The sequence below is a fragment of the Miniopterus natalensis genome, chromosome 10 (assembly GCF_054644295.1).
Source record: "Miniopterus natalensis isolate mMinNat1 chromosome 10, mMinNat1.hap1, whole genome shotgun sequence".
NCBI classification, from domain to species: domain Eukaryota; kingdom Metazoa; phylum Chordata; class Mammalia; order Chiroptera; family Miniopteridae; genus Miniopterus; species Miniopterus natalensis.
This window is the reverse complement of record NC_142090.1, coordinates 59,606,761-59,619,106: the sequence shown is the minus strand read 5'-3', so window position 1 is coordinate 59,619,106 and position 12,346 is coordinate 59,606,761. Positions and strand designations below refer to the sequence as shown.

General features: G+C 38.4%; 1 protein-coding gene across 1 annotated transcript in view; it reads left to right on the top strand.

Moving 5' to 3' along the window:
• The window catches only part of HEPACAM2 (HEPACAM family member 2), a 29,418-nt gene that overhangs the window by 15,364 nt on the left and 1,708 nt on the right, over positions 1 to 12,346 (top strand). Inside the window, exons 4-8 of the mRNA XM_016218797.2 lie at positions 1,198 to 1,494; positions 9,313 to 9,438; positions 9,526 to 9,550; positions 9,639 to 9,676; positions 10,952 to 11,025. Of these exons, the coding sequence (XP_016074283.2) occupies positions 1,198 to 1,494; positions 9,313 to 9,438; positions 9,526 to 9,550; positions 9,639 to 9,676; positions 10,952 to 11,025 (560 nt within the window). The remainder of the gene's footprint in view (positions 1 to 1,197; positions 1,495 to 9,312; positions 9,439 to 9,525; positions 9,551 to 9,638; positions 9,677 to 10,951; positions 11,026 to 12,346) is intronic.

Sequence of the window (12,346 nt, the reverse complement as noted above, 5' to 3'; positions counted from 1 at the left end):
CTAATAATATAATTAGATAAAAAGAAACTGTTGTAAAAGTTATATCATTTACATTTTTTTAGAGAGGTAATATGAATGATTAAATGCATGTATTTTAGAGTCCCAGCTGCATTATGTAATAGCTATGTGACTAAGGCAAAATCAATTTTTTCAATATCTCTTCCTTCACCTTATAATGGGAATAATATCATCTACTTCATGTGACTGTTTTAAAGATTAAATGTGGTTGTCTACATAAGTAAAGTGCCTTCAGATGGCAAATATCCAATAAATACTGGTTATGATCAGCTAAAAAATGGGCACAATCATGCCTAAACCTTGAAGTTTTTGGAACATAAGCCAGGATTTAGATTGAATGAGAAAAACCTATCTAGCTGGGGGAACGTTTTTTAAACCTCTCTCTTTATTCTCTGAGGAAAGCAATGGGAAATGTGTCTTCATCTGCAGGCAATCTGATGCTATAGAAACAGCAAAATGCTACAGGAATATTGTAGTGTGAGGAAAAACACTATGGGCTAGCCATGATTAAGTAGTTTATTGATGACCAATGAGTATTTGTTAATGATAATGAAGATGTATTTTTTCCAAGTGAAATTTTAGGCTTAGTTTGTGGAGAGGAATTTTTTAATTTTGTTGTTAAAATGTCATGAAAATACACATATATGGAACACTTGTTATATCTATTTATACACATTTATGTTCCATGTGAAACTATGCATTTTATAAATATTTGCATCACATACCCTAGCCCTGAGAAAAAACACATAATACTCAAAGTATGATTGTGAAAGAGAAAACAGTGGCCATAATCTATTTTTAAAAGGCTTTCAAATACAATTACTATTTCAGAAAGATTGAACTTGTCTAACAAGATTGCATATTTATCAATATATTGCTCAAAAGCATAGCACCATGATTATCACAACAGTTGTCTATAAAACTGTATATACCAAGTTTCAAGGCTTTCACTATTTCATATAAGTTCAATCACATCTCAAATAATTACTATTTCCATGGATATAAGGATAAAACATTTTTAGGTCCTTATCATTTATTGGGAGTCTAAATGAGGACCTATTTGCCCAAGTTTAATATGAAGTCTTTCATAGAAAATAAAATGCTGCTAAGCTCCCAAACTTATAAACTATGTCATGAAGATTTATGTTATCCCTTTATTTTTTTTTTCAACTAATGCAGATGGACCTTACGGACTTCGAGTTAATTCTGATAAAGGACTAAAAGTAGGGGAAGTATTCACTGTTGAAATTGGAGAAGCCATCCTGTTTGATTGCTCTGCTGATTCGTATCCTCCCAACACCTACTCCTGGATCCAGAGGACTGACAATGCAACATATGTCATTAAACATGGGCCTCACTTGGAAGTTGCATCTGAGAAAGTAGACCAGAAGACAACTGACTATGTGTGCTGTGCTTACAACAACGTAACTGGAAGGCAAGATGAAACTCGTTTCACAGTCATTATCACTTCTGTAGGTAAGTGTGACATCAAAGGCAGGGATCCCAGTGAAACACACACACATGCTGGCCTTACTCTACCCATATTTGATAACCGTGTGGAAGAGAATATCATTGTGGGTTTGATTGTTGATATACTATAAGAACCTCTTTCCTGAGTTAACTAAGCAATGGCTTCTATAAGAGAAAGAAAACCAAAAAGAGAATGGAGAAGAAATCCAATTTCTAACTCTGAGGGACTGAAAAGAAAAAGAGAATTCAATAAATTATGTACTTCTAAATATGCGTTCTTGCTCTCCTGATTTTACAAACAGGAATATAATAGAAGCAGGCTACTCACTTAAAAGGCTTATATCTTGTGTTGCATTCGGTCAGATGAATAAATTTCCAAGAGTTGGAAATCTGGTTTTCCTACTATTTGACTCCCCTTCTCACTGTCTGTCATGGGCTTCCCTTCCTCTTTCATAATTTAAATACCTGAAATCTGTGGAAATTCTCAAAAGGGGTCCTGGAAGCTCTTAGTAGTCTGTGATATTTGACATTCTCTAGAAACCATCTGATTTTCCAGAAAGTTCATGGAACCATAAAAGGTTAAGAATCACTGCTTAAGATATTTATGTCCACCAAAGTCCTGCCCTCCTGAGCCTCATTTTCTCTTTCTATAGTATGATTTTATTCTCTCATATGATTCATTCACTCCCATGGCTTCATGCAACACTGGTGCATCCCAAATCTCCATCTTTAAAGCTCTACAGCTGCATACCTAATTCCCCTCTAGATGTCTTCGCTTAGAAGTACCAAAGGCCGCACACAAGTCCAACATATCAAAACGAAACCAAATTACTACTTTCCCTCCAAATTACTACTCTTCCTGTATTCCCTGTTTCAGTGAATGGCCCTACTATCTACCAGCCTGAGCCAGAAATATAAATGCCATGTCAGGCTCTTTTCTTGCTTATTGCCCTGCCCAACATCCAGTCGCCAACTTTGTACATTCGTCTTCCTTCCTATCTCTCAGACCCATTCTTTTCTCTCCTTTCTTCATGCTTCTTTCTTTTCTTCTCCCTCTCCTCCTCCTCTGCCACCTTCTCCTCTCTCACCTTCTCCTTTTATTTCTTCCTCTGCCACCACTATTTCTATTCCTACTATCGAATCCTTCCTGGATTCACCTTTGCATACAAAGAAGCCAGATCCTGCTTGGGAAACACCTGGGCAGGCATCAGTGTTCACAGTGCCTATGGCCGGGGGAACAAGTTTGCAAAAGGAACCACCATTAATACCTTCTCCACGGATGTCTTCTCTTTCTCTGTCTTTATAGCTCATTTATTTTCTTGAATAAATGAAGCAAGAATATAATCCCTGTAATTCATAGGCAACATTTTTCAGGATGCGGCCCTTGGGCCATGTGCATCAACACGACCTAGGGCGGTCTAATCATGTATTTTTATGAAGGCACAGCAAACCTCTTGGAGCAGGATCTTGCAGCTAGGACCTGAGAATCTGAATATTTAGCAAGCAAACGTGGGACAACTACTTGGTTAGGTGTTTTTATCTCTCTATTGCCTTTTGAATTTAGTAAAAATCTCTTAAAGAACAATTAATAATTATAAGACTATCACAAACCTACAGATTGATAGAGAAATATATAGTGGATGGGGTCCTCCTGGACTCTTTAAAGCTGAGGGTACTCATAATTGCAAAAACATCTGAGTATATTGGAAGTTATACACTAGCATGGTGGGATTTGGGGGGTTTTATATGAAGAAAATACCACACTCTCTAGAAGAGTGCTATCCAGTAGAACTTCCTGCAATGAAGGAAATGTTCATTGTCTACACTAACCAATGTAGTAGTCACTAGCCTCATTTGGCTTTTAAATACTTAAAATATGGTTATGCAATTGAGGAACTGAAGTTTTATTTTATTGCATCTTTATCGGTAATCTGAATGTCATGCTTATTGCAGGTGAAAACACGGTTATAATATGTAGATATATACTGCCTTTCCCACTGTCTAAACTTTCTTCATTAATGTTCAGCCAAGGTATTTTCATAAGATCAGAAACTCCTAATATTTGATTAAGGTCTTATTACTAAGGTTGAAAGACAGCAACAGTCTTAATATCAAATATTGCCTTTTGCAAATTCTAAAAAACCTGTTTGACCTGTACAAAGACCACGCATTTGCTATTATAGTAAATAAGAGGAGCAGGTGCTTATTTTTCAGAGGGATTCAGGGTTGTCAACATTAGTGACCTCTTTATGGTTTTTAGAACTATATTTCAACCCCCAAATGTCCACAGAACTTTAAAACAGTGGCAAATGGCAAAGAAAATTAGTAGTATTGATGCGTTTTGTTAAATATTTGATTTTTTAAAGTTTTCCATATGAATGAATCTCTGCAATGCAGATTAAGTGTATACCAACCTACAGTAAGAAAAATGAACATTACTTGTAACTGTCAATTGAACACTACTGACCATCCACTCTGATGAGCAATCTGTATTAATATCTGTGGAGGATTTGAAATAATTTTGAGGGAAAATGCACCTGCCTTTGAGATATTTTCAGAACCAAGCTGTGTTTGGTGTAACCAGAATCAGGTTATAAGAAACAGATGAACCTCTTTATTTTTAATGAGGCAGAGGATGTGGCCAGTGAAAAAGTCTCAGCAATAAGATGTAGAGGGCAAAGGAAAGGGGAATCAAAGATGACTCCGAGGTCGCCAATATGGAAAGAAAATAATGAGGTCAGGAAATAATCAAAAGTTTTATTGGGGACTTTCATTTGGGGAGAGGAAGGCTGGTGAGTGCCACAATTAGATCTGTGTTTTCCTGCCTGTGTAAGATAGTGCCTTCCACCACTGTGGGCTATGAGTCACATCTACTTGGAGATATTAATTGACCTTTCTGTATCTCACTGGAGATAGCCTAAAGGAAACAGGGCAGTGGTTAAGATCACACAGCTAATAAGTAATAAAATAATATCTGAATTCAAAGCCCTTGTTTTAAACCACTATATAAACTGCTTTTTATTGAGAATATCAATAAGACTATGATCTTCCTAAAAGATATGTCACATATACAAGATAGTGTGTATTTTCTTACCACCTTAACTAATTTTATGCTATATACAAAGAGACACTCAGGTCTGTCCATGATATGTGTACACATTCATATTAATTAGAAATTATGAAATATCTGTAACTAAAAATATCTAGGATATAAGTGTCAAGGAAGAAAGAATAGAAATTAAGATAGTAAATTAGCATCTGTGTTTTAAAAAAACAATTTTATTATGCTAATTAAAGACTTCCTTGAATGCAGGTGTTCCCACTTTTAAGTTTTAATGGGGTCTAAATCACTATCATGCCATGAATATATATAAAATGAAAGTATGTACGATTAGAATTCAAGCATCCACATTTAATGAAGACATTCTAATTATTTGAGTTCCCAAGGTCCACATGGCTGTAATTTGAGATTTAGACATAATAGAGATGTTTTTAATTTGTATGCAATCCTGAGAAGGGAATAGGGAAATGACCCAAGGCAGGAAAATGAATTTACTAATTTCTTCCATCTACCTAGAAATTTCTCAGGTTAAGATATCCAGGAGGTGTATTTCACTTTGGGCCACAGGAGAAAATGACTGAGATAGAACTACATCCCTGATATCCAGATCCTGAGAACTTAGGTGACATCCCCATGAGCATCTAGCACAGAATAACTGGATCTGTCAGATGGGGCCATGGTGGAGTGTGAAAATAGCACATCCCCCAATATGGCACCTTCATCTCTGCGGGGACATGAATCAGCTGCCATAATCCGCGAACATATTGGATGGGAGCGAACTCAGACCCCCATTCTGATCTAGAAATAGGCACGCTGACTGGTAGCATATGGCTGTCCCGTTTTGGGTGCAGTCTCTCAAACAGCCGGGTTGCGATACCATGGATACCACACCTCTTGCCCATATTTACACTTAATATGTGATTTCATTTTATTTGTTTGCCTAAGGAGGGGGCAAACAGCATTTGCACTAAGGCTTTGGTAAATGAGTCAATCGTGTTTAAATAATGGGGAGAATGGCATGCTGTGTCCTAAAAAGTAGAAACCTCTCTGGAAGGAGAAAGACTGGGGCTCCTGGAAGTGTCCAGAACTACATTCAGGACCCCACACATTCTCCGTGGCACCTGGGTCAGAATTTCCCTGCTGTCTTATTTCAGGTTGTGCTTCTGGAAGCACATCTTCTTAAACACTTGCCTATAGCTGAGACTGCAGCAACTATGCCCCTTGATTTGACCCTTGACATGTTTGGCACTTTTTATTTTGAGAAAGGGAGAATATTGCAAGTTGTGGACCTGGTAAATCTTGAATGTTCTGAGACAGAATGAAGCCAAGGATTTGGGCTGACAGGTGCTGGTCTCTGCAGGGTGGTTCTCTGACAGAGGCCAGAGGCCAAGGGGAAGAGAGGCAAGAGGGCAACAGGGAGGAGTCTGAAGAAATAAGGAGGTGATGGGAAAGGGAATGAGAGGGATCCCCTGTAGGACAGAATGAGCAAAGTTGGTCATTTCAGAACACACATATCAAAGGTGATAGAAAGTTAAAAATGGCAGAGAGGAGAGATGTGTCCTAACACCAGACTTGATGTGCTTTACTCTCTCTGTCTTATCTAGTGGAAGACATCCATTCATCATATGTTAAACCTCCTACCAGGCCTCAGAATCCTGGACTGCCTGGCTAAGAGCCAATATGCCGGGGTGTAGCTTCATTAGAATGAGAAGTACTCTGAAATAATAACTATTAGCATATTTTCAAGTTTACAAGGGGGAAAATAGCTGAGACTATACTAAAATGTTTTTCTGCAGTTTCTCAGGGTAAAGCACATTGCAGAAACTTGACTAGAATAAGTTAACGTTGAATACTTTTTTGAGGGTTCAGGGGTTATTAAGTTTTGGTGAAGGTAATCTGGCCATCAAGAAGAGAGAGAGAGTAAAGCACATCGAGTCTGGTGTTAGAAAAGGCTAAAGAAAAAACTAAATATATGGGAGTCTACTTGCCAGTTATAGAACCATTCTTTAACCACAGATTAACAGGAAAAACCTGAACTTGCAGTCAGAAAAAAAAAACCTTATGTTCCAATATCAGTTCTAGGACTTACTGACTCTGGCAAATATTTTAGTTTCTCTGAGACTATTTCTTTATCAGTACCTAGAAATGGTGCTTTAATTTTTCTTACTATTTTCATTATTACTGGCATTATACCAAATAAATGGGAAAAACATATACATTTGGTTTTATGTGTACATAATGCTCAACAAAAGTACCCTGTGAGAATCGATTAGCTATCCAGGGAATTAAAAATAGAGTATTGAGTGTTTTACTATTATTTCTAAATTATGTGCTACACATCCTTTATATCAGTAAAAATTACAACTTTTGTAGGTATATATGCACACAATTTTTTTGCAGTTCAGTTACTAGCATGCCAATAAATATAATGTCATATTTGCATAATAAACATGTAAAACTCTCTGGCTGCCCCAAATCACATAATAGCAGAGCAACAGAGAACTTGAAAATCAATCACTCTAACCTCCTCATTTTACTAATGTGGAAATCCAGACCTTCAGAGTCAAGGGGCCTCACCCAGAGTTGCCCAGCTCTTTAAAGAGAACAAACTTGCGAAGTGGAGCTGAAACTTCACAAAGAGATCAACCAAGTGCGGAAGTAATTCCAAACTAAAAGCTCAGCTTTCTAATAGTGGGAGAATATGAAATTGTTCTACAAATTATTAGCAAGGAGAAAAGGAGGAAAAACGATCCTAATACGTTTTATGATGTTCTAGACCAGGTCTAGAAGCAGCAAGTTGCCATTCTGTTAATTTTTTAAATTTTTTATTTATTGATTTTAGAGAGGGTGAGGAGAGAGAGAGGGAGAGAAGCAATGATTTGTTCTTCCACTTATTTATGCATTCATTAGTTGATTCTTGTATGTGCCCTGACCAGAGATCAAACCTGCAACCGTGGTGGATCAGGACGACGCTCTAACTTAAACCACCTCACATTTATTTCTTCCTCCCAGAGTTAAAAAGAGTTAGAGTGGGTGCAGGGTGAAAGGGGTCAATGGAGGAAAAAGGGAACATCTGTAATATTTTGAACTATAAAAAATAAATAAATAAATAAATAAAAAGAGTTTAATATAAAATCTGATTAAAGGAAAAAATTTTACACAGGTATCATAATCCCTTGAAAAGAACATTTTTAAAACACAGTTCTCTCAATGCATTTCAGAAATCTATAAACTTCTCATTTGAGATCGTAAAGACTTTTAATAATGTGAAACAAACTGCTTAACTCTTAAAGACTTAAAGAGAATGTGCGAACAGCATTGTATGGGAAAATTAAAAGAGACAGAATGATTTCCATGACTTTTGAACTGGAGTTTGACATATGTGATCTATACCACATTATAGAAAGATACTGGGAAATGGAAAATGAAAGTGTTTAAGTGGAAAGCCAGGAAAGTGTATACAGGTCTGCAGTGAAATGGGGAAAGATTGCGGTTTCCTCCTTGTCTTGGCTGCTGGAGACCTCAGCAGAGGTTGTATGGTGAAAGATGACAGAGCCAAGTGGCCACCATGTCTTCACCACACCCACGTGCTCCAGGCCGTTATCAGCACTGTGGAACAGGAGTGACATTCCATGACTTTCACTCCCCATTAAGCTAGACAGAGACAGGCAACTCCATGATTCATTTCCACATCGATATCTGATCCACACGATAAAATGAAAGACACCTGTTACTCCCACTTGTGGGAGGTCACAACTACTTCCCACTTTATAGATGAACTCTATGACTAAACATATTACAGTCCGAAACTGGTGTTAACATTGCCCTGGTTAATAAGTTGTGTTAAAATAACATCAAAGTGATGCAGCTCAAAGTGTCGAGAATCTGGGGTCCCCTCTGGACTCTGCCACTTACTAGCTGAGTCACTTTGGGCAAGCCTCAGCTTCCTCATCTGTAAGAGGGGATAATAATATCTCCCCAGTAAGATTATGGTAGACATTCAGTGGGTCGCTCTGCTTCATGTATTCTTAGAATAGAGCCTGACACATGGTAAGCACTCAGCAGATGTTAGCTATAAGCACTAATAAAAGGAATGACTTGCAAAACAAAGTGAATTTTAGTCACAAGGTGGGACTTTAAACATTTTAACAATCATACACACATTCTATTTTAGGAATGAAATTTCTTTATTGGTCAAAAACTAGTAAAGTGTATTTAAAATAAACACCTCCCCTTTCACATCTTTAATCATATGCCACCGCCCTAGAAAATTCACATACCTGAATTATTCTGAAAGAGCAAGATGGAAGGAGAGACAGAACAACCTAGCCTCTGGGGATGTTGTATACATCGAGAACATGAAAAAGGAAAAAAAAAAGTATGACATGAGCTATTTGCTATCTCTAGTACAACAAATCAGTATTATCCTGGCCAAATCACGACATTTCCAATCACAGATGTCCTCAAAGAGTTTGCTGTGTGCTTTAAAATAAGTACATTCCTTTCATTTAGACTCTCATTCATATTCTCTCTCATATATACAGGGTGTCCCCCAAAATGTGTACACAGTTCAAATAGTTATAAAGGCACTGTTTATTAAAATACATTTCATTTTCAAAATGTGTGTATACATTTTGGGGGACACCCTGTATACTTGCAGCAGCGTCTCATTTAGAATAAAGCATGAACCAGTCAAACATTTAGAGCAATTTATTATTGATCTTCAATAAAAATGTTAAAACTCTGTCTGTCCCTTCATTTAGGACTGGAGAAGCTTGCACAAAAAGGGAAGTCACTGTCCCCTTTAGCAAGTATAACTGGAATATCACTCTTTTTGATTATATCCATGTGTCTTCTTCTCCTATGGAAAAAATACCAACCCTACAAAGGTAGGTGAAAATTAGAAAAAAATTTTAAATAGCTTTATATATGTACTAAAAAGTATCTTACTGTGTTTTTTCCTCTCTTGGTTCTAGTAATAAGACAGAAGCTAGACAGCAGGTAATGCATATATGTCTATGAAAGGAATTTTTTTTAATGCTTTTTTCTCAGTTATGAGACTGACAGAAATGCCAATTTGTTTTTTCAGGCCAGAAACAGAATACAGAAAAGCACGAACATTTTCAGGTAATGGCCAAGCTGAAAGGGGCTATTATCAATGTCATGCATATTAATGAATATTGTTGATATTAATTATTCTACATAAAGCACTAATGAAATAATAGAATTCGCATGAGCTAATATTAATGTGATACCAACAATCCCTTACCTTTGAATAGTGCCTTCACTTTGCAAAGGGATATCCCTCGCCCTGGTTTATGTAAGTCGCACAAGCCTGTAAGACAAGCACTCTTAAGAAGGAAAGGCACTCAGCAGAACTAAGGCTCAGAAAGCTGAAGTCACTGGCCTGCCCTCACTGAGTTCTGCTGAACTCTATTCCATTGATCCTATCATTATTTTGAAAATGCCCAGGGTTCCCTCACTTTGTTCATTCCAAAGGCAGATACAGAGCTGGCAGCTCCATCCCTGGGAGAAGAAAGGGGGCTCCACAGGTTTGCTGCCTCTTTGTCCCCAGCATGCTCCTCCTTGCCATCCCTACTGACTCCCTACTGAGTTGTTAAAAGTTAACAATGAGACTTGGAGTCACACAGAGCTGGGTTTTAGTCCCATATATGCCACTTTCCCCAGGTGTCACCTTGGGAAAATTATTTTTCCTGACCTCAACGTCCTCATCTATAGAATAAAGATAATAACGTCCCCCCAGGGTTGCTAAGAGAATTCAATGCCATGATGTGTGTGGAGTGCCTAATATGATGCCTGGACACTTAGTAAATACAGGTCTTCCTCCTCTTATCTAGTCCTTTCTCATAAATGATAGCACGTCGGAGCTGGGAAAGACCCCTGAGAGACCATCTGGTTCGTCCTGCTATTTTTCAGATGATAGTTTAGTGATCTTGATGTTGTATTGTATTCTATTTTGTATGTATGGGCAGCTATAGTTATTTATTTACTCTTATTAGTCCTGATGGTCTCTGTTAGATCCAGCAGGGTGCAGTAGATATTATGAGTGGATTAAGACCTGCTGTGGCTGTAAGTCTCTGGTAATGAGAGTTACAAAGGACAAGACAGCCCACGTGTATTTATTTGCATATATAATACACTGTTCCCACAGCAGGCTTTAAGAATACTTGTCCCAATTCAGTTTCAGTTCTTGGTTTCAAAAGGAGGGATTTCCAACACTGCTTAGCGCCAATATGACTATAAGGGATAGGGAATCGTTAAATTGGTTTTATACACACACCGCCTGAAGCAAACAATACAGGTAAGTTTTACAAAGGCTTAGAAACAACACTAGCAAGTTGAGGCATTTGGTTTGTAAACAGTATTTGTTTTCCCTTTCAGGCCATGAAGATGCTCTGGATGACTTCGGAATATATGAATTTGTTGCTTTTCCGGATGCTTCTGGCGTTCCCAGGGTTGGTTTCCCTAGTGGCTGATTAGCAACAAAGTAGAATTTGGCTGCACCAGAGGTGCAAGCCGCAATCGGTCAGGCCCTGGGGCAGTGTGGCCAAATGGTGCCTCCCGGCCGCAGTGTTGACTCTGGACCACGCTGCTGGGTCTGGGGGGCTACAGCATCTTCCCTAGACTTTATAAATAAGGCTAACACAAATCAGGAAGCGACACTAATTCTTCAACATTCTTTGCCTGGGAAGCTCAGTGAAGAGAGAATTAACTAGGTAGAAGGTTAAGAGAGCTGAATAAAGGGGGAGTCGGGAGACCCCAGTTGAAACCACTCTGCGTCACTGCAGTGACTGCGGCTGTCAGCCTCACTGAGCTCTCTCTGCTCCTCAGCTTCCCCTGCATTTCCCTCATATCTCTTGAGGACGCTGCAGACAGCTGATCACACTGATCATACCCTTGAAGGTGCCTTATGCTCTTCAGAAGAAAAGTACCATATAAATCCAAAGTATGCAAACACACATCTTTATTTTTATCCTAAAGGTGCATGAGATGGGGGGGAGGGGGCCTTTTACACAGTTGAAGCCATTTTTTTTCAGTCTACAGAGACAGGGTCTTTTAAAGCAATCAGTTTTGTTTCATAGACATGCGAAATGTTGCTCTGAGCTATTCAGCTCATTAACATCTTTCAAGATTTCTCTAGAAGCAATCTTTCCCCAGCTTCCTTACTCCCCTGCCATAGTTCACATAAGGAAGGAGCCATAAATAGACTACTTGCTTCTGGGCAGTTTTAAAAGATTTGCTGTTAGGGATGGTTACCTCAATTGTTCAGAGAATCCTATCAATGTAAGGTTCCTGGCCACAGGCTTTATTTCACAAAAGCCATGTGACTAATGCAGGGGGACTGATGGGACCCACCCTCCTATGGATGGGTCAGTAGTGCCAGTGCCCACATCTTCGTAGAGGAAGGGCAGGACTGCATTGCAAACACTTTGCAGTCTCAGACAGGATTGGCTCACCCTTTACTTTACAACCAAAAAAACAAATACGTGGTGGATCAGTTATTTCAAAGAGCTTCCCACCATGGCAGAAGCACCCCTTTTAGGTGTGGCCTTTAAATGGGAGAGCAGAAAACCAAACAGCTAATAAGACTTGGAGCTGAATTTTTGAAGTCAGGAGTTTTTTCATTTTAAACCAGGCACAGTTTTTATTCCTAGGAATTCATTAGAAAAGAGTGAGATCTATGTAAGAAGCTTTACAGTGAAACTTGTGATTAATCAGTACGCAGTTTGAAGGTTTTGTTGGGAGGACCTCTATTTGCTGGAAATGCTACAATCG